This window comes from Emys orbicularis, chromosome 20 (genome assembly GCF_028017835.1).
Source record: "Emys orbicularis isolate rEmyOrb1 chromosome 20, rEmyOrb1.hap1, whole genome shotgun sequence".
In the NCBI taxonomy this organism is placed as follows: domain Eukaryota; kingdom Metazoa; phylum Chordata; order Testudines; family Emydidae; genus Emys; species Emys orbicularis.
The window spans coordinates 16,850,631-16,871,066 of record NC_088702.1 but is presented as its reverse complement, the minus strand read 5'-3'; the positions used below and the strand labels follow the sequence as shown (position 1 = coordinate 16,871,066).

Genomic DNA, 20,436 nt, shown 5'->3' with positions numbered 1-20,436 from the left:
ACCGGCGCAGCGCAAGGGGGCGGGACCCAGGGGTCACAGGAAGTGGTGCTGTGCAAGGAATCCTGTGAAGTGGAAGCAGCCCTGCGGGCAGGGAGATGGGGCACTGAGGGCCAGCTGCTCTGGGAGCTTTGGGGTCCCAAAGGCTGCAGGGGGCTCCAGAAATCAGCAGCAGCAGGTGGCACTGAGGAGGGGCCCTACTCACTCCTGTATGGACTGGATGGCCATTGGGATGGACAGGTTGATGCTCAGTGGCTGGGCGCAGGAGAAGTGCAAGAAGAGGAGCCTGTCCCGGCTGATGACCCCTCCATAGGTGTTGCCCACCCGGCCCTGCACCTGGTTGGAGTAAGTGGCGTGGGTGGCGTTGACCTGTGGGGGGCACAGAAGCAGCAGTGGTGGTGAGAGCCGAGTCTCTCCCTGCCCAGGATCCACATCAATGCTGTCGGGGCAGAGCTCCCCTTCCCGCCATGGCCCTGGCCCACTCCTTTCGCACAGAACACACGTCTCTTGTCACCGCCCTTCTCGCTCAGACCCGCCTGGTGAGAGACCATTGGCCTGCAGGGGGGTGCGTGCCAGAGCAGGGGGGGCAGCGTGTTGACTCATGTTTGAAGAGGTGCACAGGTGCGCACGTGGCCATGCGCTGGTAGGGGTGCGCGGGTGCGCACGTGGCCATGCGCTGGTAGGGGCGTGCTGGTAGGGGTGCGCGGGTGCGCACGTGGCTGTGCGCTGGTAGGGGCGTGCTGGTAGGGGTGCGTGGGTGCGCACGTGGCTGTGCGCTGGTAGGGGTGCGCGGGTGCGCATGTGGCTGTGCGCTGGTAGGGGTGCGTGGGTGCGCACGTGGCTGTGCGCTGGTAGGGGCGTGCTGGTAGGGGTGCGTGGGTGCGCACGTGGCTGTGCGCTGGTAGGGGTGCGTGGGTGCGCATGTGGCTGTGCGCTGGTAGGGGTGCGTGGGTGCGCACGTGGCTGTGCGCTGGTAGGGGCGTGCTGGTAGGGGTGCGTGGGTGCGCACGTGGCTGTGCGCTGGTAGGGGTGCGTAGGTGCGCATGTGGCCGTGCGCTGGTAGAGGTGTGCGGGTGCGCACGTGGCCATGCGCTGGTAAGGGTGTGTTGGGCATGGATATGGCCACGTTGGCTGCGACCAATCGCCAGGTGCAGCCTCCTCCTCACCTTCACCGTGGTCCCGCAGCTCTGTCGTGTGCTGTCGAAGTAGAAGACGAGTCTCCCCCTGAGGAGGCTGCCGGTGCAGCTGGGGTCGGCCAGGTGCAAGGCCTCTGCGGGGAAGCCGTCGGTGAAGAGCAGGCAGCGGGACAGGGACACTGAGCTGTTACCGCCACTGCAGGTCAGCTGATAGTCTGGAAGGGAAGTGAGACCTGGTAGAGGACAGAGTCCGTCGCATGGGGCCTCTCCAGGCGCAGGGCTGTGCCCTGGTTCCTGGCATGCAAGCAGAGCCCACCGGCGCTGTGGAGCTGCAAGCCCATGGGACACTGGGCTCCTTTGCCCACTCCATGGGCCTGGTAACCCTTCCTTCAACGAGAGCTCTGAGAACTTGCCCACTGTCGGCCGAGAGGCCACGCACGTGCTGGGCACTGCAGCCAGACCCCTGATGGCCGGGGTTGGGAGCCAGCTGCCTTGGAGGCAGAGAGGGAGCAGGCAGATGACGGGGGCTTGGAGTGGGAGACAGCTGGCTCCCCGTCTGAATCTGGAGGTCCCGTCTCCTCCCCTCCCCCGAGCAGCCTAGCCTTTTACCCACATTTCCGTCTGGCACGATAAAGGCTCAGGACATTTAAGAGACACATGGGGAGCTGGTGCCTGAGCCAGAATTAGAGCCCAGAGTCGTCTTTGTTGCCAACTCTTTCCCCAGCATAACCCTGTGCCAAGCTCCTTGCCTCTAATCACTGCCCCTCGCACTGTGTGATGATGAGAGACGTAACCTTGGGAAATCTGCTGCCCCCCGTTCCCGGAGCCAAGGCATTCGCGGCAGACATAGCCCAGCAGAGGCCGTTTGCCGTGGAAAGCACGGATAGATTTCCGTGCCTAGAGTGCCAGAGGAAACCAGGAGTGAGAGGAAGGGATCAGAAATGGCTCTTTACCATAGTCAGCCACTTGGATGGGCTCAGAAGCCCTGTAGCAGTAACAGCCCCATCTCCCTGCCTGCTCGCCGCACCACTCGTCCTCCCCGCAGGCCAGACCGACACACGGGTCACGCTCGGCTGCAGAGTGAATCAGAGTTTAGTAGCAGCAAGGAGGGGCCTGCTCCAGCCGACCTGCTGATTGTACCTGCGGCTGTTCTCTGAGCTACCCAACCCCCTGTATTTCTAAGGGCAACTTGTACATTTCTCGAGCCTTTCCAGTTCAATGCAACACAAAGCACTTGGCAAATCACAGCGTTCCCTCACCTCACACCGGAATACGGCCGCCTCTGGGCTGGGCCCAGGCAGCAGATTAATAGCTCAGTGGGGCTGAAACGTGGCCACTTCTGGGGTGGGCCCCAACAGCAGGTTAGCAGTCACAGAGCAACACTGCTCTGCCGGTGCCGCAATGCAGCCAGTTCAGGAGTGGGACCCAGCGGCTGTTTTAGCAGCCACACAAATACCGTAGAGGGATTGTTCACACAGTGCTGAAATGCAGCCACCCCTGGGGAGAGGCGCAGCCTACAGGAACACTGCACAGTGTGTTGTGGCAGGAAGTGGAGGAGAATCCTCATTTGAGAATGGAGGAGGAAGAATGTAAATACCCAAATGGGGATGTGACTAGGACACCGGATGCCCCCCAAAGGGTTTTAATGACTACGGGGGATCAGGTCATTGGCTTTATGGCTCCTCCAAGATTTCAGGCTCAATCTCAACACTCCCAAATTCCCCAACCCAGTGCTCTGTCCCCGGGCCTGCAGGTGGAACTGGTGCTCACGGCACTGCACAGACGATCTCCAGGCGCCAACGCGTATCCCCTGAAGGCTGCACAGCTCTTCGTAGGAGGCGATGGCCATGCACAGCATCCCATTGGCCGTCCCGTAGTGGCACATGTCGTACAGGCAGGAGGAGTAATATGGGGCAGGGTCCACATGCCAGTGGCACTCGGCAAACGGTCCCGATTGGCTAGTCAGGGTCCCGCAGAGCTCTTCAAACTCCAGGGGGTCGCTGCAGGGCTCCGGGGAGTCGGTGTCATCCGAACACCTGGAACAAAGGGAAGTTAGCAGTACCTGGGGCACGGCAAAGGGAGTGGCTCTCTCTAGTATCACCTAGGGAGTGTCTGACCCTCCCCACACTCCCACCAGGGGCCCTTCTGAGCTCTGTATTAAACTCTGCCTCCCAGCAACATGCATTGTGCCAGCCTACAGCACATCTCCCAGGGCCGCTCCAGCTTGTGATTTCTCATGCACACAAATAAATGAGGCCCAGCGTGCTTCGGGGGAAGGGGAGGGGATGAGACTCGGGTGAGAGGTAGGGGAGGGGAAAGAGGAGCCTGTCACAACATGCCTGCACACACACAGACACACACAGACACGTGTGCAGACGCACACAGACACAGGCGAATGCACATACGCACAGACGCGCACACACAGACGCGTGTGCAGACATGCACACAGGCGAATGCACACACACACAGACGCGCACACACAGACACATACACACAGACGCGTGTGCAGACACGCACACAGACACAGGCGAATGCACACACGCACAGACGCGCACACACAGACGCGTGTGCAGACATGCACACAGGAGAATGCACACACATACAGACGCGCACACACAGACACGCACACAGACACAGGCGAATGCACACACGCACAGACGCGCGCACACAGACACACACAGATGCGTGTGCAGACATGCACACAGACACAGGCGAATGCACACACACACAGACATGCACACACACAGACACTCACAGACGCGTGTGCAGACACGCACACAGACAGGCGAATGCACACACACACAGACGCGCACGCGCAGACGCGTGTGCAGACACGCACACAGACAGGCGAATGCACACAGACGTGCATACAGACACACGCACACACACAGACACACGCACACACACAGACACGCGCGTGCACAGGTCCTGTCCTCAACCTACAGTGAAGTGAACAGGAAATAATTCGTTTTTAAAAAGTTATGGAATAAGAGTTTGTCACCTTCTCTCTCTCCCCCCACCTGCTCCATTCATCTGTTCACCCAGCTCTCCCCCCTCCCTCCACTCCATTCATCTGCCGTACCACGAGGAACAGGCCTGAGACCCAAACAAGTCACCAAGCAGCTGTCTCATCACTGCTAATTTCCAGAGCCTCATTTATGAGCTCTGCCTCCCAGCCCAGTCCAGCAGCTTCCACTCCTACAATGACCTATCCCAACGCGAAAGCCTCGGTTAATTTCTCCGGTAAACAGCTACCAAACATCCCCAGGGATCCCGCTGGTCCACCGGGATCCCGCTGGTCCACCAGGATCCCACAAACCTGGCCGGGCTGGGCTCAGCCTTCCAGGCGTTCCCAAACTCTGCGTCACTCCGGGCTCTCTCCCCGCTGGGCAGGACTTTATCGTCCCTGCGAATGCCATTGAAGTTCCCGCACATCCCGCACAGCCGCCCCCGATACTCCGGCCCCACGCGGACGAACAACGTGTGGCGCCCGTTGAACTGGATCTCCACGTTGGCTGGGGTCTGGATGGTCAGCAGGTTTCTGATCCTGGACACGCTGCCCAGAGGGCCCAGGGCGTGCGGCAGGCTCACCCTCGCCCCGTTAACCTGAAAGAGCAGAGGACGCAGGGCAGTGAGCGCCGCCTGGGACACCACCTGCCAGGCGCGATTCCCCCGGGGGGGGAGGCCAAAGCCTCGCCCTCCGCAATCATGGAGCCCCAGGCCTGGAACAGCCCTGGGGGCACCAGGCCACCAGGGCTGAGCTGAAGGGGGGCGGGGGCTGGGAAGCAGAGATGTTCAGCGGGTTCTAGGTTGAGGCCCCGAAAGCTGATTTCCCTCCTCAATATTTATTTATATTGTAGGGGCGCCTTTGAGCCCAGTCACAGGCCAGGACCCCACTGCGCTCAGAGCCGCACAACCAAACAGCCCCTGCTCAAGAGCCGTCTCTTCCCAGCCGCACAACCGAACAGCCCCTGCTCTGAGAGCCGTCTCTTTCCAGCCGCACAACCGAACAGCCCCTGCTCTGAGAGCCGTCTCTTCCCAGCCGCACAACCGAACAGCCCCTGCTCTGAGAGCCGTCTCTTCCCAGCCGCACAACCGAACAGCCCCTGCTCTGAGAGCCGTCTCTTCCCAGCCGCACAACCGAACAGCCCCTGCTCTGAGAGCCGTCTCTTCCCAGCCGCACAACCGAACAGCCCCTGCTCAAGAGCCGTCTCTTCCCAGCCGCACAACCGAACAGCCCCTGCTCTGAGAGCCGTCTCTTCCCAGCCGCACAACCGAACAGCCCCTGCTCTGAGAGCCGTCTCATCCCAGCCGCAGAACTGAACAGCCCCTGCTCTGAGAGCTGTCTCTTCCCAGCCGCACAACCGAACAGCCCCTGCTCAAGAGCCGTCTCTTCCCAGCCGCACAACCGAACAGCCCCTGCTCTGAGAGCCGTGTCTTCCCAGCCGCACAACCGAACAGCCCCTGCTCTGAGAGCCGTCTCTTCCCAGCCGCACAACCGAACAGCCCCTGCTCTGAGAGCCGTGTCTTCCCAGCCGCACAACCGAACAGCCCCTGCTCTGAGAGCCGTCTCTTCCCAGCCGCACAACCAAACAGCCCCTGCTCTGAGAGCCGTCTCTTCCCAGCAGAGCTAAGGCCTGGCCTAGCGCCCGCCTGGAGTCCTGGTCTCACACCCTGCATGCGAGGCTCGCAGGGCTTTGACCTCATGTTGCCTGGCCTGAGAGGGAGAAGAGGCCAAACCCTGAGCGAGCACAATTCATCACCCCCCTGAAATCTGGATGCCAACTAGTGTCACTTCAGTGCCTTCCCAACACCCCCCCAGCCCTGCCCAGGAAGGACAGACGCTCTCCTGCCGTGCACTGGGAACGAATTCATGGAGCGGCTCAGTTTATTGCAGCGCTTAGGCTAAGGGCCATGGGACATGCCCAGAAGTCTTAGCGCCACAGACAAGGGGCGCTGGAACGGGGGTGGTGGTTCAGGGGGCAGTGTTCACTAGCAGGGTCCGTGCTGGGATCAGAGGGGTGGGGGGCTGGGATCCCCTGGGGAGCAGCGTTCACTAGCAGGGGCTGTGCTGGGATCAGAGGGGTGGGGGGCTGGGATCCCCTGGGGAGCAGCGTTCACTAGCAGGGGCTGTGCTGGGGTTGGAGGGGTGAGGGGCTCGGATCCCCTGGGGAGCAGCGTTCACTAGCAGGGTCCGTGCTGGGATCAGAGGGGTGAGGGGCTGGGATCCCCTGGGGAGCAGCGTTCACTAGCAGGGTCTGTGCTGGGATCAGAGGGGTGGGGGGCTGGGATCCCCTGGGGAGCAGCGTTCACTAGCAGGGGCTGTGCTGGGATCAGAGGGGTGGGGGGCTGGGATCCCCTGGGGAGCAGCGTTCACTAGCAGGGGCTATGCTGGGGTCGGAGGGGTGAGGGGCTGGGATCCCCTGGGGAGCAGCGTTCACTAGCAGGGGCTGTGCTGGGGTCGGAGGGGTGAGGGGCTGGGATCCCCTGGGGAGCAGCGTTCACTAGCAGGGTCTGTGCTGGGATCAGAGGGGTGGGGGGCTGGGATCCCCTGGGGAGCAGCGTTCACTAGCAGGGGCTGTGCTGGGGTCGGAGGGGTGAGGGGCTGGGATCCCCTGGGGAGCAGCGTTCACTAGCAGGGGCTGTGCTGGGATCGGAGGGGTGGGGGGCTGGGATCCCCTGGGGAGCAGCGTTCACTAGCAGGGTCTGTGCTGGGATCAGAGGGGTGAGGGGCTGTGATCCCCTGGGGAGCCGCGTTCACTAGTAGGGGCTGTGCTGGGGTCGGAGGGGTGGGGGGTGGGGGGCTGGGATCCCCTGGGGAGCAGCGTTCACTAGCAGGGTCTGTGCTGGGATCAGAGGGGTGGGGGCTGGGATCCCCTGGGGAGCAGCGTTCACTAGCAGGGTCTGTGCTGGGATCAGAGGGGTGAGGGGCTGTGATCCCCTGGGGAGCAGCGTTCACTAGTAGGGGCTGTGCTGGGGTCGGAGGGGTGGGGGGTGGGGGGCTGGGATCCCCTGGGAAGCAGTGTTCACTAGCAGGGGCTGTGCTGGGGTCGGAGGGGTGGGGGGCTGGGATCCCCTGGGGAGCAGCGTTCACTAGCAGGGGCTGTGCTGGGGTCGGAGGGGTGGGGGGCTGGGATCCCCTGGGGAGCAGCATTCACTAGCAGGGGCTGTGCTGGGGTCGGAGGGGTGGGGGGGGGCTGGGATCCCCTGGGGAGCAGCGTTCACTAGCAGGGGCTGTGCTGGGGTCGGAGGGGTGGGGGGGGGGCTGGGATCCCCTGGGGAGCAGCATTCACTAGCAGGGTCTGTGCTGGGATCAGAGAGGTGGGGGGCTGGGATCCCCTGGGGAGCAGCGTTCACTAGCAGGGGCTGTGCTGGGATCAGAGGGGTGGGGAGCTGGGATCCCCTGGGGAGCAGCGTTCACTAGTAGGGGCTGTGCTGGGGTCGGAGAGGAGAGGGGCTGGGATCCCCTGGGGAGCAGCGTTCACTAGCAGGGGCTGTGCTGGGATCAGAGGGATGAGGTGCTGGGATCCCCTGGGGAGCAGCGTTCACTAGCAGGGGCTGTGCTGGGATCGGAGGGGTGGGGGGCTGGGATCCCCTGGGGAGCAGCGTTCACTAGCAGGGGCTGTGCTGGGATCAGAGGGGTGGGGGGCTGGGATCCCCTGGGGAGCAGCGTTCACTAGCAGGGGCTGTGCTGGGATCAGAGGGGTGGGGGGCTGGGATCCCCTGGGGAGCAGCGTTCACTAGCAGGGGCTGTGCTGGGATCAGAGGGGTGGGGAGCTGGGATCCCCTGGGGAGCAGCGTTCACTAGTAGGGGCTGTGCTGGGGTCGGACGGGTGAGGGGGGGGCTGGGATCCCCTGGGGAGCAGCGTTCACTAGCAGGGGCTGTGCTGGGGTCGGAGGGGTGGGGGGCTGGGATCCCCTGGGGAGCAGCGTTCACTAGCAGGGTCTGTGCTGGGATCAGAGGGGTGGGGGGCTGGGATCCCCTGGGGAGCAGCGTTCACTAGCAGGGGCTGTGCTGGGATCAGAGGGGTGGGGGGCTGGGATCCCCTGGGGAGCAGCGTTCACTAGCAGGGTCTGTGCTGGGATCAGAGGGGTGAGGGGCTGTGATCCCCTGGGGAGCAGCGTTCACTAGTAGGGGCTGTGCTGGTTTCGGAGGGGTGAGGGGCTGGGATCCCCTGGGGAGCAGCGTTCACTAGCAGGGGCTGTGCTGGGGTCGGAGGGGTGGGGTGGGCTGGGATCCCCTGGGGAGCAGCGTTCACTAGCAGGGGCTGTGCTGGGATCAGAGGGGTGGGGAGCTGGGATCCCCTGGGGAGCAGCGTTCACTAGCAGGGGCTGTGCTGGGATCAGAGGGGTGAGGGGCTGGGATCCCCTGGGGAGCAGCGTTCACTAGCAGGGGCTGTGCTGGGGTCGGAGGGGTGAGGGGGGGGCTGGGATCCCCTGGGGAGCAGCGTTCACTAGCAGGGGCTGTGCTGGGATCAGAGGGGTGGGGGGCTGGGATCCCCTGGGGAGCAGCGTTCACTAGTAGGGGCTGTGCTGGGGTCGGAGAGGAGAGGGGCTGGGATCCCCTGGGGAGCAGCGTTCACTAGCAGGGGCTGTGCTGGGATCAGAGGGGTGAGGTGCTGGGATCCCCTGGGGAGCAGCGTTCACTAGCAGGGGCTGTGCTGGGATCGGAGGGGTGGGGGGCTGGGATCCCCTGGGGAGCAGCGTTCACTAGCAGGGGCTGTGCTGGGATCAGAGGGGTGGGGGGCTGGGATCCCCTGGGGAGCAGCGTTCACTAGCAGGGGCTGTGCTGGGATCAGAGGGGTGGGGGGCTGGGATCCCCTGGGGAGCAGCGTTCACTAGCAGGGGCTGTGCTGGGATCAGAGGGGTGGGGAGCTGGGATCCCCTGGGGAGCAGCGTTCACTAGTAGGGGCTGTGCTGGGGTCGGACGGGTGAGGGGGGGCTGGGATCCCCTGGGGAGCAGCGTTCACTAGCAGGGGCTGTGCTGGGGTCGGAGGGGTGGGGGGCTGGGATCCCCTGGGGAGCAGCGTTCACTAGCAGGGTCTGTGCTGGGATCAGAGGGGTGGGGGGCTGGGATCCCCTGGGGAGCAGCGTTCACTAGCAGGGGCTGTGCTGGGATCAGAGGGGTGGGGGGCTGGGATCCCCTGGGGAGCAGCGTTCACTAGCAGGGTCTGTGCTGGGATCAGAGGGGTGAGGGGCTGTGATCCCCTGGGGAGCAGCGTTCACTAGTAGGGGCTGTGCTGGTTTCGGAGGGGTGAGGGGCTGGGATCCCCTGGGGAGCAGCGTTCACTAGCAGGGGCTGTGCTGGGGTCGGAGGGGTGGGGTGGGCTGGGATCCCCTGGGGAGCAGCGTTCACTAGCAGGGGCTGTGCTGGGATCAGAGGGGTGGGGAGCTGGGATCCCCTGGGGAGCAGCGTTCACTAGCAGGGGCTGTGCTGGGATCAGAGGGGTGAGGGGCTGGGATCCCCTGGGGAGCAGCGTTCACTAGCAGGGGCTGTGCTGGGGTCGGAGGGGTGAGGGGGGGGCTGGGATCCCCTGGGGAGCAGCGTTCACTAGCAGGGTCTGTGCTGGGATCAGAGGGGTGAGGGGCTGTGATCCCCTGGGGAGCCGCGTTCACTAGTAGGGGCTGTGCTGGGGTCGGAGGGGTGGGGGGTGGGGGGCTGGGATCCCCTGGGGAGCAGCGTTCACTAGCAGGGTCTGTGCTGGGATCAGAGGGGTGGGGGCTGGGATCCCCTGGGGAGCAGCGTTCACTAGCAGGGTCTGTGCTGGGATCAGAGGGGTGAGGGGCTGTGATCCCCTGGGGAGCAGCGTTCACTAGTAGGGGCTGTGCTGGGGTCGGAGGGGTGGGGGGTGGGGGGCTGGGATCCCCTGGGGAGCAGTGTTCACTAGCAGGGGCTGTGCTGGGGTCGGAGGGGTGGGGGGCTGGGATCCCCTGGGGAGCAGCGTTCACTAGCAGGGGCTGTGCTGGGGTCGGAGGGGTGGGGGGCTGGGATCCCCTGGGGAGCAGCGTTCACTAGCAGGGTCTGTGCTGGGATCAGAGGGGTGGGGGGCTGGGATCCCCTGGGGAGCAGCGTTCATTAGCGGGCTGTGCTGGGATCAGAGGGGTGGGGAGCTGGGATCCCCTGGGGAGCAGCGTTCACTAGCAGTGTCTGTGCTGGGATCAGAGGGGTGGGGGGCTGGGATCCCCTGGGGAGCAGCGTTCACTAGCAGGGTCTGTGCTGGGATCAGAGGGGTGGGGAGCTGGGATCCCCTGGGGAGCAGCGTTCACTAGTAGGGGCTGTGCTGGGGTCGGAGGGGGGGGGCTGGGATCCCCTGGGGAGCAGCATTCACTAGCAGGGGCTGTGCTGGGGTCGGAGGGGTGGGGGGGGCTGGGATCCCCTGGGGAGCAGCGTTCACTAGCAGGGTCTGTGCTGGGATCAGAGGGGTGGGGGACTGGGATCCCCTGGGGAGCAGCATTCACTAGCAGGGTCTGTGCTGGGGTCGGAGGGGTGGGGGGCTGGGATCCCCTGGGGAGCAGCGTTCATTAGCGGGCTGTGCTGGGGTCGGACAGGGAGGGCTCTCTGGGGCTGGAGCTCATTTCAAATATCTCCACGCTCACCTCAGCAACCTTGCTGTCCCCTAGGACAACGTGCGCATTCTGCTCCCCTCTCTCGAGCCAGACGTCCACCCGAGACACGAAAGAGACCCGGCGATTCCTGCGGTGCCTGTTTGCGGCCACCACCCGGAAGGAGAAGTCGAGGGAGGAGTTGCAGGTGTGTGAGATCTCGTAGGCGCACGTGCCCTGGAAATGGGCCACAGCCCCATCGAAGGTGAAGTAGTGAGGGTCCCCTGTCACCGTGCAGGTGGTCAGCTGGCTTTGGCAGCCCAACTTCCCGTCCTTCACAGCACACTGCTGGCCGGGGTGACAGCTGGCGGGGACGCAATGAAAATGGAAATGGCCGTCACAGCTGCACCTTTCCTGGCAACCAGAGAGCCAGACCCGGTCCCCAACCTGCAGGGGTAACAGACAGAAACCAGTCAGCAGAGCGTAGCTGTAGAAGGAAGGATGGGGTGGAAAGAAGGGAAATACCCCAAATCCTAAATCAGAGATTAGTTCCCAGTCCAAGAAGGTGCTGCAGGTGACAGGTGACTTGCCCCTTAAGGGCTGGGGCTAGCCAGCCCTAGCGACAGAACGAGCCCCACCAGGAGTGAATCGGTAATTCCCTAGGAAGGGCAGCCGTGGCTGTGAGAGAGTCTGCAGAGAGTGAGGAAAGGCACCTACCAGGAAGACCCTGAGACCAGGGGAGTCTGGGAGAGACCCTGACCAAGCAGGGGAGAGCCTGCAAAGGCCCCACGCAGTAAGGCCTTGAGGGAGGAGGAGAAACCCTGCATTGTGGATTCTGTTTGGGATTTTGAGTTTTATTTGTGGTTCTTTTACATTAATAAACCTAGTCCCCAAGGAGGGGAATTTTTGACCAAGCAAAAACCTGAAGGGAAGTTTTATTGGAACAAGAGGGGAAACTGAGGCAGGCTGCCTGTAGCATGACCCTAGACCACGAGGGGGTGCATGAGAGTTGGCTGGCCCAGGGACATGGGTAGATTAGCACATCCACATGGAATCCCATTGCTCTACAAGGGTGCACTTAGGCCATGCAGATGTAGGATCTATCCCCTGGTTAAAAGCTCTGGTGATGTGACCGAAGCAGCCACAGAGGTGAGTGAAGTAACAGAGAGTTTATCCAGGTTTCTCTGTGGCTTTCCCTGTCAATTGGACACCTCCCACGGGGCTCAGTAGCAGAGCTGGTCGGAAAACGGGATTTCCGTTCCATGCGAACGTCCAACATTTGGAACTTAGTTTTCATTCCAAACTGAACTAAATGCTGAAGTTTCCTGCAAAATGAAGATTCCAGAAAAATGGATTTGGAGCCATCAAAATGTTTTGTTTAGGTCATGTCAAATTGTTTTGTTTCACTAAGGTAATTTTGTTTAGATCATGTAAAACATCATAATATATTTACCACAATATTTATAGCACATTCAATATTAGAACCGTGAAGACATTCAAGGAAATAGTTTAATGTATGTCAAAATGAAATGAACCAAATGATGACGTAACCAACGCAGTTTTGTTGAAATCGACATGTTCCGACAAAACATTTTGATTTTGACACTAAAAGGTGAAAATTGCATTTTCTGATGGAAAAAACTGTTTTGCCAAAAGGTCTCCTCAGTACACTGGAGCCAGGAAAGCGCCCGCCAGGAAACTCACCGGGTAGTGCAGCCCGTTGTGCACGCAGCCGCACTGCTTCTCTGGAACGCAGCTGGCCCCGCTGCGCAGGTACCCGTCGTTGCAGAAACAGCCTTCGGCACACAGACGGCTGCAGTGAGCCTGGATCAAGCGGCGTGCACAGGAGTCCCGGCAGGGGGGCTCGCAGAGCTCGTAGTGACTGTTTGCTGGGCATCCTGGGGCTGGCAAAGAGAAAGGAGCAGGAAGGGAAAAGATCCAGTGTTAATCCCGGGGAGAGGCGCTTGGCATTTCCAGAACAAGGTATGAAAAGGCACCAGCTGGCGAGCCCAGAATTCACAGCAGGGGATAGAGGGCCTTGGCAGTCCTGCCCAGTTCAGGATGTTTCCGGGAGCTGAAGTGAGCAAAGCCACTAGGACAGGGCGGGAGAACTTTGCCAGACACCTACCAGCCGGGGGGGCTAAACCAGCTTGTAGGTACAAAAGAAGCATCCCATTCTCCCCCCACCCACCACTGCAAGGCGCCAGGGCAACACCCTAGTAGGAAACCATCCCCCACCTGCTGGGAAAGGGAGCTGGGATTCCTACCAGGGGGCTGTCTGTGGGCTCCATCTTTTTGTAGCAGCTGCTGCCATTGGCATCTGATAAATGTGAAGCCTCCCTTGCAGACTGCTGGAAAGGAGAAGGGGAGCGCGCTCTCGCTCCCTCTCTTTAATAATAAAAAATAATATGGAGCTATACCTATCTCATAGAGATGGAAGGGACCCTGAAAGGTCACTGAGTGCAGCCCCCTGCCTTCATTAGCAGGACTAAGTACTGATTTTTTGCCCCAGATCCCTAGGTGGCCCCCTTAGGGATTGGGCTTACAACCCTGGGTTTAGTAAGCCAATGCTCCAACCACTGAGCTATCCCCACCCTTTTCTTTCTCCTCTTCCTCAACTCACGTCTCCTTGGCGAGGGGCGCTCCTGCCTCTCCTCCTCCCCTGGCAAATAGCTTTGGTGCCATTTTTCTCAGGCAGCAGGTGAGTGAAACTGACCCAAGTTGGGTCGTTCTGTTAACGGATGTTCAAGCTAAGCTGGGATGTGAAGCTGGTGACCACTGGGCATTCACTGCTGTGCTCAGATGTTTGAGGAACAAGCACTCGACCTGTATGTTCTTAGGAGCCAGTGGCTCCTGACAGGTGACATCACCGGCCATTGTTTGTGGCCACATCTCAAGTCACAAATGAGACACTTTCCATTTAAAAAGCAAGACACAAACATGGTCTCTGCTTACCACAGAAAGACTCGCTCCTCCAAGGTGAGATGGAGACATTCGCTCTCTGGCAGGCGGCTGCGTATGTCTGAATGGACTCGCACAGGGCACTGCTCTCCCCTCCTGACACACACAGGTCAAAGATGCAATCAGACAGATAGTGGCCTGGGTCAATCTGGGAGTGGCAAGCGGAGAACGGCCCATCAGGGTCCTGGATCACCCAGCACCGGGACTTGGACTGCACCAGACTTTCCTCCTCTTCACACCCAGGGCAGGAATCAGAGCAGCCGTCGTCACAGCCAGGGACATCCTCCGACTTCCAGTCTGCAGCGAAGTGGAAGGCATCCTTCCCTAGGGAGCCGTTACGCGTCACAAAATCATCCTCAGCAGCCCCATTGAAGTTCCCGCACAGCCCACAGGTCTGGCCTCGGTACTCGGGGGGGAGGCCGACGAAGAGGCTGTGGGCCAGGTCGTAGCTCACCCTGAGCCCAAAGGGAGTCTGCAGCACCGTGTACAGCCCATGCTGATAAATGGCAACTCCTAGTGTTTTAACATTCACCGGGAGGGTCACAGTCACTCCAGCGATCTGATTGGGGGAAAACAGCACCAAAGAGATTAATCCAGGGGGTGGATCCCTCACACACCGTAAAACAACAGGGCAGTGGCAGGCAGAGTTGGTGATGGGTGAGGAGTTTAGGGGAAATCCCACTGTAATCTGACCAGCAGAGAGCTATTAAACCCATCTTCTCCCTGTAGCTGCATAGGACAATTTGCTGTAAGAAACAACCCCGGAGCATTTGAAGGGGTGTGTGGGCAGGGAGGGCGTAGGTAGGAGAATTAAGCTTGGACGTCTTTTTGTTTTGTGTTTGTATAGCACCGAGCACAACATGACGAGGGCTTCTAGGCCCAAAGCAAGACGAATAATGAAGACGTCTTTCCCCTCCCTCTTTAATTTCTATTGCATAAAACCAGCGAGGGTGGGGAAGCATGCACAGCAAGGCACTGACATGTCAGGAAGTGCTAAGCTTCAGGGTGTATGCGCAAGCCAAACTACACTCCCCCGGGCATGTGCCTGTTCATACAGCCTTTAATCACTACTTCTCATCATTCAATTTCCGAACCTCCACATGTGGCCATCCTCTCCCGCAGCGTACTGACCTTTGTGTGCCAGACGGGGTCCATGAAAGTCATTCCTACACCAGGTGTGCAGTGAGTCAAACTGAGCACTGGCCTCTTTCCTTTCCCCCCTCAGCCCTGCTTTCCGAGGTTGCTTGAAGAAGACCTAGCACAATCCAGTCCATGCGCACCCTAGCAGGTGGCACTGTTGTTTGCACCTTGGCAAGTGTGCAGTGGTTTAGACTGCACTCCTCTGAATGCTATACAGCTAAGATCCATGCACAGCACAACTTTCCTTCATTTGGGGCATTGATAAAGGAGCAAAAATCATCCCGCAGGTACTGAATGTGGGTGAGGTGCGATTTTCAGACAGCTAAAGAGCTAATTTCATCAGTACTCTCAAAGACAATTCTCCTTAATGGTGACTAGTGCCCAGGTCAATTTCACTGTTCTCTCCCCAGCTGCTTTGACACTAGACATGCTCAAATCAGCTCTGAAATAACTGTTTGTAATAGGAAAATTCTTGGGGGGGGGGGTTCATTTTTCTTGTTTGAATAAATAGCTAAACTTTTTCAGATCAAATGTTACACCAGCAGTTTCCTCCGGCAGAGACAGGCATGGAATATCTCAGCCTGAAGCTATGTCTATACAACCACTTATGTCGGAAAAACTTGTCTCACTCAGGGGTGTGAAAAAACCTCCTCCCAGACTGACATAAGTTACACTGACATAAGCGCTGGTGAGGACAGCGCTATGTCGGTGGGAGAGCTTCTCATGCCGACATAGCTACTGCCGCTGGTTGGGGGTAGTTTAATTATTTCGATGGGAGAGAGCTTTCCTGTCGGCACAGAGCAGTTGCATCGGTACCGCTGTGTCGCGGTAAGCTCACGAGTGTAGACATGGCATGAATTGTGACAGTTTCAGGAAGTTCTGAGTGATAGTGCTGGTTAAATCTCCACAGATGGTGATACAGTGCTTTCCCAGAGAGCGCTAGCCCCATGGAATTACCTTGACTGTCCCGTGCTGCCCTCTCTGCAGATGGATCTCAGTCCTGTTCACAAGGACAAACACCTCCGAGGTCACAGCCACAGGAGCATGGGGCAGGTTTCCGTTCTTCACTTCCACTCTGAAGAAGGGTAAGGACTGGGATGCCCCACACACTTCAGCAAAGACATATCTGCAGGTGCCCTGGAAATCGTATCGCTTCCCATCAAACGTAGTGTAATGGGGCAGCCCAGAAGCCCAGCAGATGCCGTTGGTTCGTTCGTGGCATCCATAAACCCCCTTTCGAGTGCCACAGAATTCCCCCAGTGCACAGGCAGAGCGGGAGCACTGGACAGCGTGGGAGGAGCCATCACATCTGCACAATCTCTGGCAATTTTCTCCTTCCCAGAAGCTTTCCCCTGCCAGGTGGTATCTGCCATTGTGGGTGCAGCCGCACTGCTCCCGAGGCACACAGTCAGTGCCACTCAGCACAAAGCCAGGGTCACACTGGCACCCTTCTTCACACGCAGTCCGGCAGCGGGAGGGCACAGCTGGGTGGGCACAAGAGGCCGGGCAGGAAGGTCCACAGAGCTCATAGTGGCTGTTGGCGGGGCAGGTTAGCTCTGAAAGAAAGAAAGGAGTGTTTAGAAATACGGGAGAAACACTGCAGGGGATCTTCCTAGGCAGGAATAAAAATGGAGGAAAGATAAGAACAGAGAGTGGCCAGACCACTAAGGCCCAGCCCAGTGCTTGAGTGGGTACATAAAGGAGAAAGATATGGGGGCTAAAACTAACAAAGATTCTCCTAGTATTTGGAATCATCTACTTACCGCACCCAGCCTGCTGTCTCCATGGCTCAATGGCAATGCCACGACTTTGGCACCGCTGGGCATAACTGCGAAGCACTTGACACAGGGTCTCACGGCTGCTCCGAGTCACACACACATCCCTCACGCAGCTCTCCAGGAGGACCTGAGCATCAACCGGCTGGTTACACTCTTTAAAAGGCCCAGTAGTATCTGTGATGACCCCACAGTAGCGCTGAGATCTGTACTGGGCTAGTTCCACTTCATTACATTGGGCTGGGAGCCCAACAGCCGTGCAGTGAAAAGGGGAGTCAGCATCCTTCCAGCTGTTGCCAAAGGTGACGGCATCAGGAACCACAGAACCGTTTGGGGTCCGGAAATCATCGCTCTGGTTCCCATTGAAATCCCCACCGAGTCCACACAGTGACCCAAAGTAGATCTCAGAAACAGAAACCGACACAGAGTGGGACCAGTCGTAGGACACAGAGAGGCCAAAATCCGTCTGGAGCACAGCAGACGAGCCGCTGAAATAGGCGTAGAGTTTGCCTGATGCAAGGACCAGAGGCAGATTGACCAGGGATCCGTTCACCTAGGGAGAAAGCGAGACATGGGCCATTCGCTGTCATGCCAAACCCCACTGTGCATTTCTGGCTCAGAGCTATTTCCCAGCTGGCCTGTGGTCTGAGCCCTTGGATCTAAGTGTGACTGGGACATGGGGTTTGGCTGCACTGTTTGCCTGGCTGAGCTTGGCATTCAGACCTTCAGAATTTCTCTGACTGTAGGCTGGGGAATTACCTGAAAAAGCACAAAGTTGCCTGCAGCTGACAGGGAAGCTCTGGTTCTCTCTAGGCAGCCGCCCCGGGTCCCCGAGGGGTCGGTTTAGAGTCCCTGGTGATGGCAGTGCAAGGTTTCCTATTTTGCTGTACATCTCTAGGCATCCTTAGTCACTGCACACACTGTGTCACATCACATCTGGGTCTGTGTTCCTGCACACCTGGGGGTCAGTGAGAATTGATGCCTCACTGGGCCTTTACCTTTCAAGCTGTCCATGAACTGCCTGCCGGTCTCTCCCGTGGCAATGAGGCCCGACGTTCATGGCAGCGTGCGAGATGTGGCGGGGGGCAGCGTGGATGCAGGGTTCACCTGCGCGGCCCCATATGGCTTTGATCAAAGTTGCTGCCCTACTAACGGCTTTGGGACACTGACCCCGCTTCACTTGGACAGCATCTCAAAGTCACAGTGGGAGGTAAGACACCTCAACATCCTGCTTTCCCCCCAAACACATCTAAGGGGACAGTGCGCGGGTCTTCTCCCCCCACAAGACTGTCCAGGGCTTTTGCTTTCTCACCTGATCATTTCTGGGCTGAGCTATGAAATGCTCTTACCTGCACCTGGCCGTACTGTCCCCCAGCTATAGCAATACGCTCCCCGTAGACGTTGAGCTCCACCAGGCGCGCCCAGGACACTGCAATGGAGCTTTTCGGCTCGTTCACCACTTTGATGGTGAAGTCGGGGAGGCTCCCCGGGGGGCCACAGTACTTGCTCAGGGTGTACTTGCAGGCTCCTTGATAATCAAACATGACTCCGTCAAACGTGGTGTAGTGTGGGTGGCCGAACACCCATAAGGTGCCAAACTTCACAGGGTAACAGCCTCGGACGCCATCCACAACTTTACATATCTCCAGAGCCCCACAGGCATGATCCTGGCACTGCATGGGCTGGGCAGGCTGCCGGCAGCTGCATTTCCTGCTGCAGGTGTCTGTCAGGATCACCTCCTCTCCCAGCTGGTGATACTGACCATTCAACGTGCAGCCGCACTGGCTCACAGGCACACAGCGTCCAGCGTCCAGAACATACCCTTCCCTACAGAAGCATCCCGCCACGCAGGGCTTGGTGCAGAGCAGGGGTGCACTAAGGTTGGCACAAGAGGCAGGGCAGGCAGGGCCACAGAAGTCATAATAATTACTGGCTTGGCAGGTGGTGTCTAGGATAGAGGGAAAAGAGTCACCAGAAGACAATGCAGAAGACTCTTGTCCCATTTGCTAGGGTTAATCCCTAGTGCACAGGGTTTGGGAACTTCCACCCCTGTATTGGCAACCGCCTTCTAGATGTAAAAAGCCGCTGTGACCCAGGAACACGAGATGGGCGCTCAGGCGGCTGCAGGGTTTGCATCTCCACCTTCCGACTATGAAGACGGAGTCATTGGCGTAGGAGACACAGAATGCTGATGCTTTAAGGGGGAGGCAGCCAACACCTTGCCCCCGTCCTCTCCGGGTGAAACTGGCCCCTGTGCGGGGGTCACCCAAGCACTTAAATCAGTCGTCCCCAAACTGCAGGGTGCGCCCTGCTAGCGGGGTGCGGAGCAACATCGGGGGGGCACGGGCCAGCCCCCACGGAGGAGCGGGGAGGGAGTGCCACCAGCACGCTCTGCCACCAGCTCGGCTGGGGCCTCGGCCCGAGCTGCCGACCGTAGCTGCAGCCATGGCTCTGTTCTTGGCTGTGGCTCGGTCACCAGCTCCTGGCCCCTGCCCCTCCGGCCGCAGCCCCCGGCCTGGCCGCGACTCCGCTCCCGAGCTGCGGGAGCGCCGGCACATTCCGGTACTGGCAAGAGGAAACGTTTGGGCACCACTGAGTTAAATCCTATTTTGAAGGTGTCAGTGGGACACAAGTCGGGTCTAGGCCTTGGGCTGGTCCATCACATGGGGGTGAACGTCTCCCAGAGAGGGCAGGGAAGGAGCGAGCCAGCGCCGCTGCCTATGCCCTGTGCCCCGTAGAGAACCCTTCTGCTGGGCTGGAGCCTCTCCCTTCTATACCACTGAGATTCATAGACACATAGACTCTAGGACTGGGAGGGACCTCGAGAGGTCATCGAGTCCAGTCCCCTGCCCGCATGGCAGGACCAGATACTGGGGCCGTGCACACCATGTCTCCTGTTCACTTGCAGCAAGTCCCCCACTGCCCTGCTGTGTTATGCCGGCCTCTGCCGTACCCAGGCATAACAGCAACCTCTACAGCCCCAGATTAATGGCTGCTACCCCAGGCCACTGGCTCACAGGGCCATTCTTTAGCTCACTCTGTATAAAAACTCTGATTTGGGACTGGGAAGGTCTTTTCCCCACGCTCTTATCTGCGGAATTGTGGGATTAGTACATTTGCGTTGCACACGGGCTGCGTGGGGCTTCTCTTTGTGCTGCTCCATGTTGTGCGGTTTGGGCTCCTGCGGCCCCATAATGTTGGGGTGTGAAGACAGACTCCATCCTGGCATTCAAATTAGCTGCCCCGTAACCTCAGGCAGAGGCACCGGGGGACCAATTATGCTGCCCCCTGCATTGCATGGATAGAATAAGTAGCTCATTCTAGATCTTGTCTGTTCCAGGCTGTTCGGAAGAGTGTAACTAATGCTGAATACAAGCAAAGCCCCTTATTGCTTACCACATCCAGTCGCTTCTCCCCAGGGACCTGTCTTCACGCCGTGAATAGCGCACGTCTCTTCATAGGAGTCGACGGCTGCGCACAGCATGCGATTGCCCCATCCGTACTGGCAGAGGTCGTAGACACAGGCCTCGTAGTAAGGGGCTGGGCTCTCGTGCCAGTGACACTCAGCAAACGGGCCGGTGCGGTTCGTTAGGATCCCACACACTTGCTCAACCTCGTACAATTCTGGACAGGGCTCAGTGAAGCCAGTGTCATTCTTACACCTGGAAGTGTCACATCAATAACAGTTACACGGCAGTTTATCAAGAGGCATTTTGCTAAAGAGTCAGGACATGCACAGAGGCAAATTCCTGACAATTGTCCTTGTCTTACTGCATCAGTTCCTCTCTCTGTGGCTCCCACCTGTGATGTGGGGGAGCAGATTCGGTTCAGGGGGGAAGGAAAAGGAGAACTGTGCCACAAGCTAAATATGAGTCAACAATGTG

The 20,436-nt window shown here is 59.3% G+C and overlaps 1 protein-coding gene across 1 annotated transcript in view; it reads right to left on the bottom strand.

Moving 5' to 3' along the window:
• The window catches only part of LOC135892199 (alpha-tectorin-like), a 40,783-nt gene extending 21,673 nt beyond the window's left edge, over positions 1 to 19,110 (bottom strand). The window contains exons 1-12 of the mRNA XM_065419911.1: positions 18,951 to 19,110; positions 17,902 to 18,500; positions 16,541 to 17,105; positions 15,735 to 16,333; positions 13,632 to 14,196; positions 12,381 to 12,580; positions 10,731 to 11,123; positions 4,453 to 4,739; positions 2,881 to 3,169; positions 1,928 to 2,030; positions 1,164 to 1,348; positions 203 to 366 (exon numbers count right to left, since the gene is read on the bottom strand). Of these exons, the coding sequence (XP_065275983.1) occupies positions 203 to 366; positions 1,164 to 1,348; positions 1,928 to 2,030; positions 2,881 to 3,169; positions 4,453 to 4,739; positions 10,731 to 11,123; positions 12,381 to 12,580; positions 13,632 to 14,196; positions 15,735 to 16,333; positions 16,541 to 17,105; positions 17,902 to 18,500; positions 18,951 to 19,110 (4,109 nt within the window). The remainder of the gene's footprint in view (positions 1 to 202; positions 367 to 1,163; positions 1,349 to 1,927; positions 2,031 to 2,880; positions 3,170 to 4,452; positions 4,740 to 10,730; positions 11,124 to 12,380; positions 12,581 to 13,631; positions 14,197 to 15,734; positions 16,334 to 16,540; positions 17,106 to 17,901; positions 18,501 to 18,950) is intronic.
• Positions 19,111 to 20,436: the final 1,326 nt, after the last annotated feature.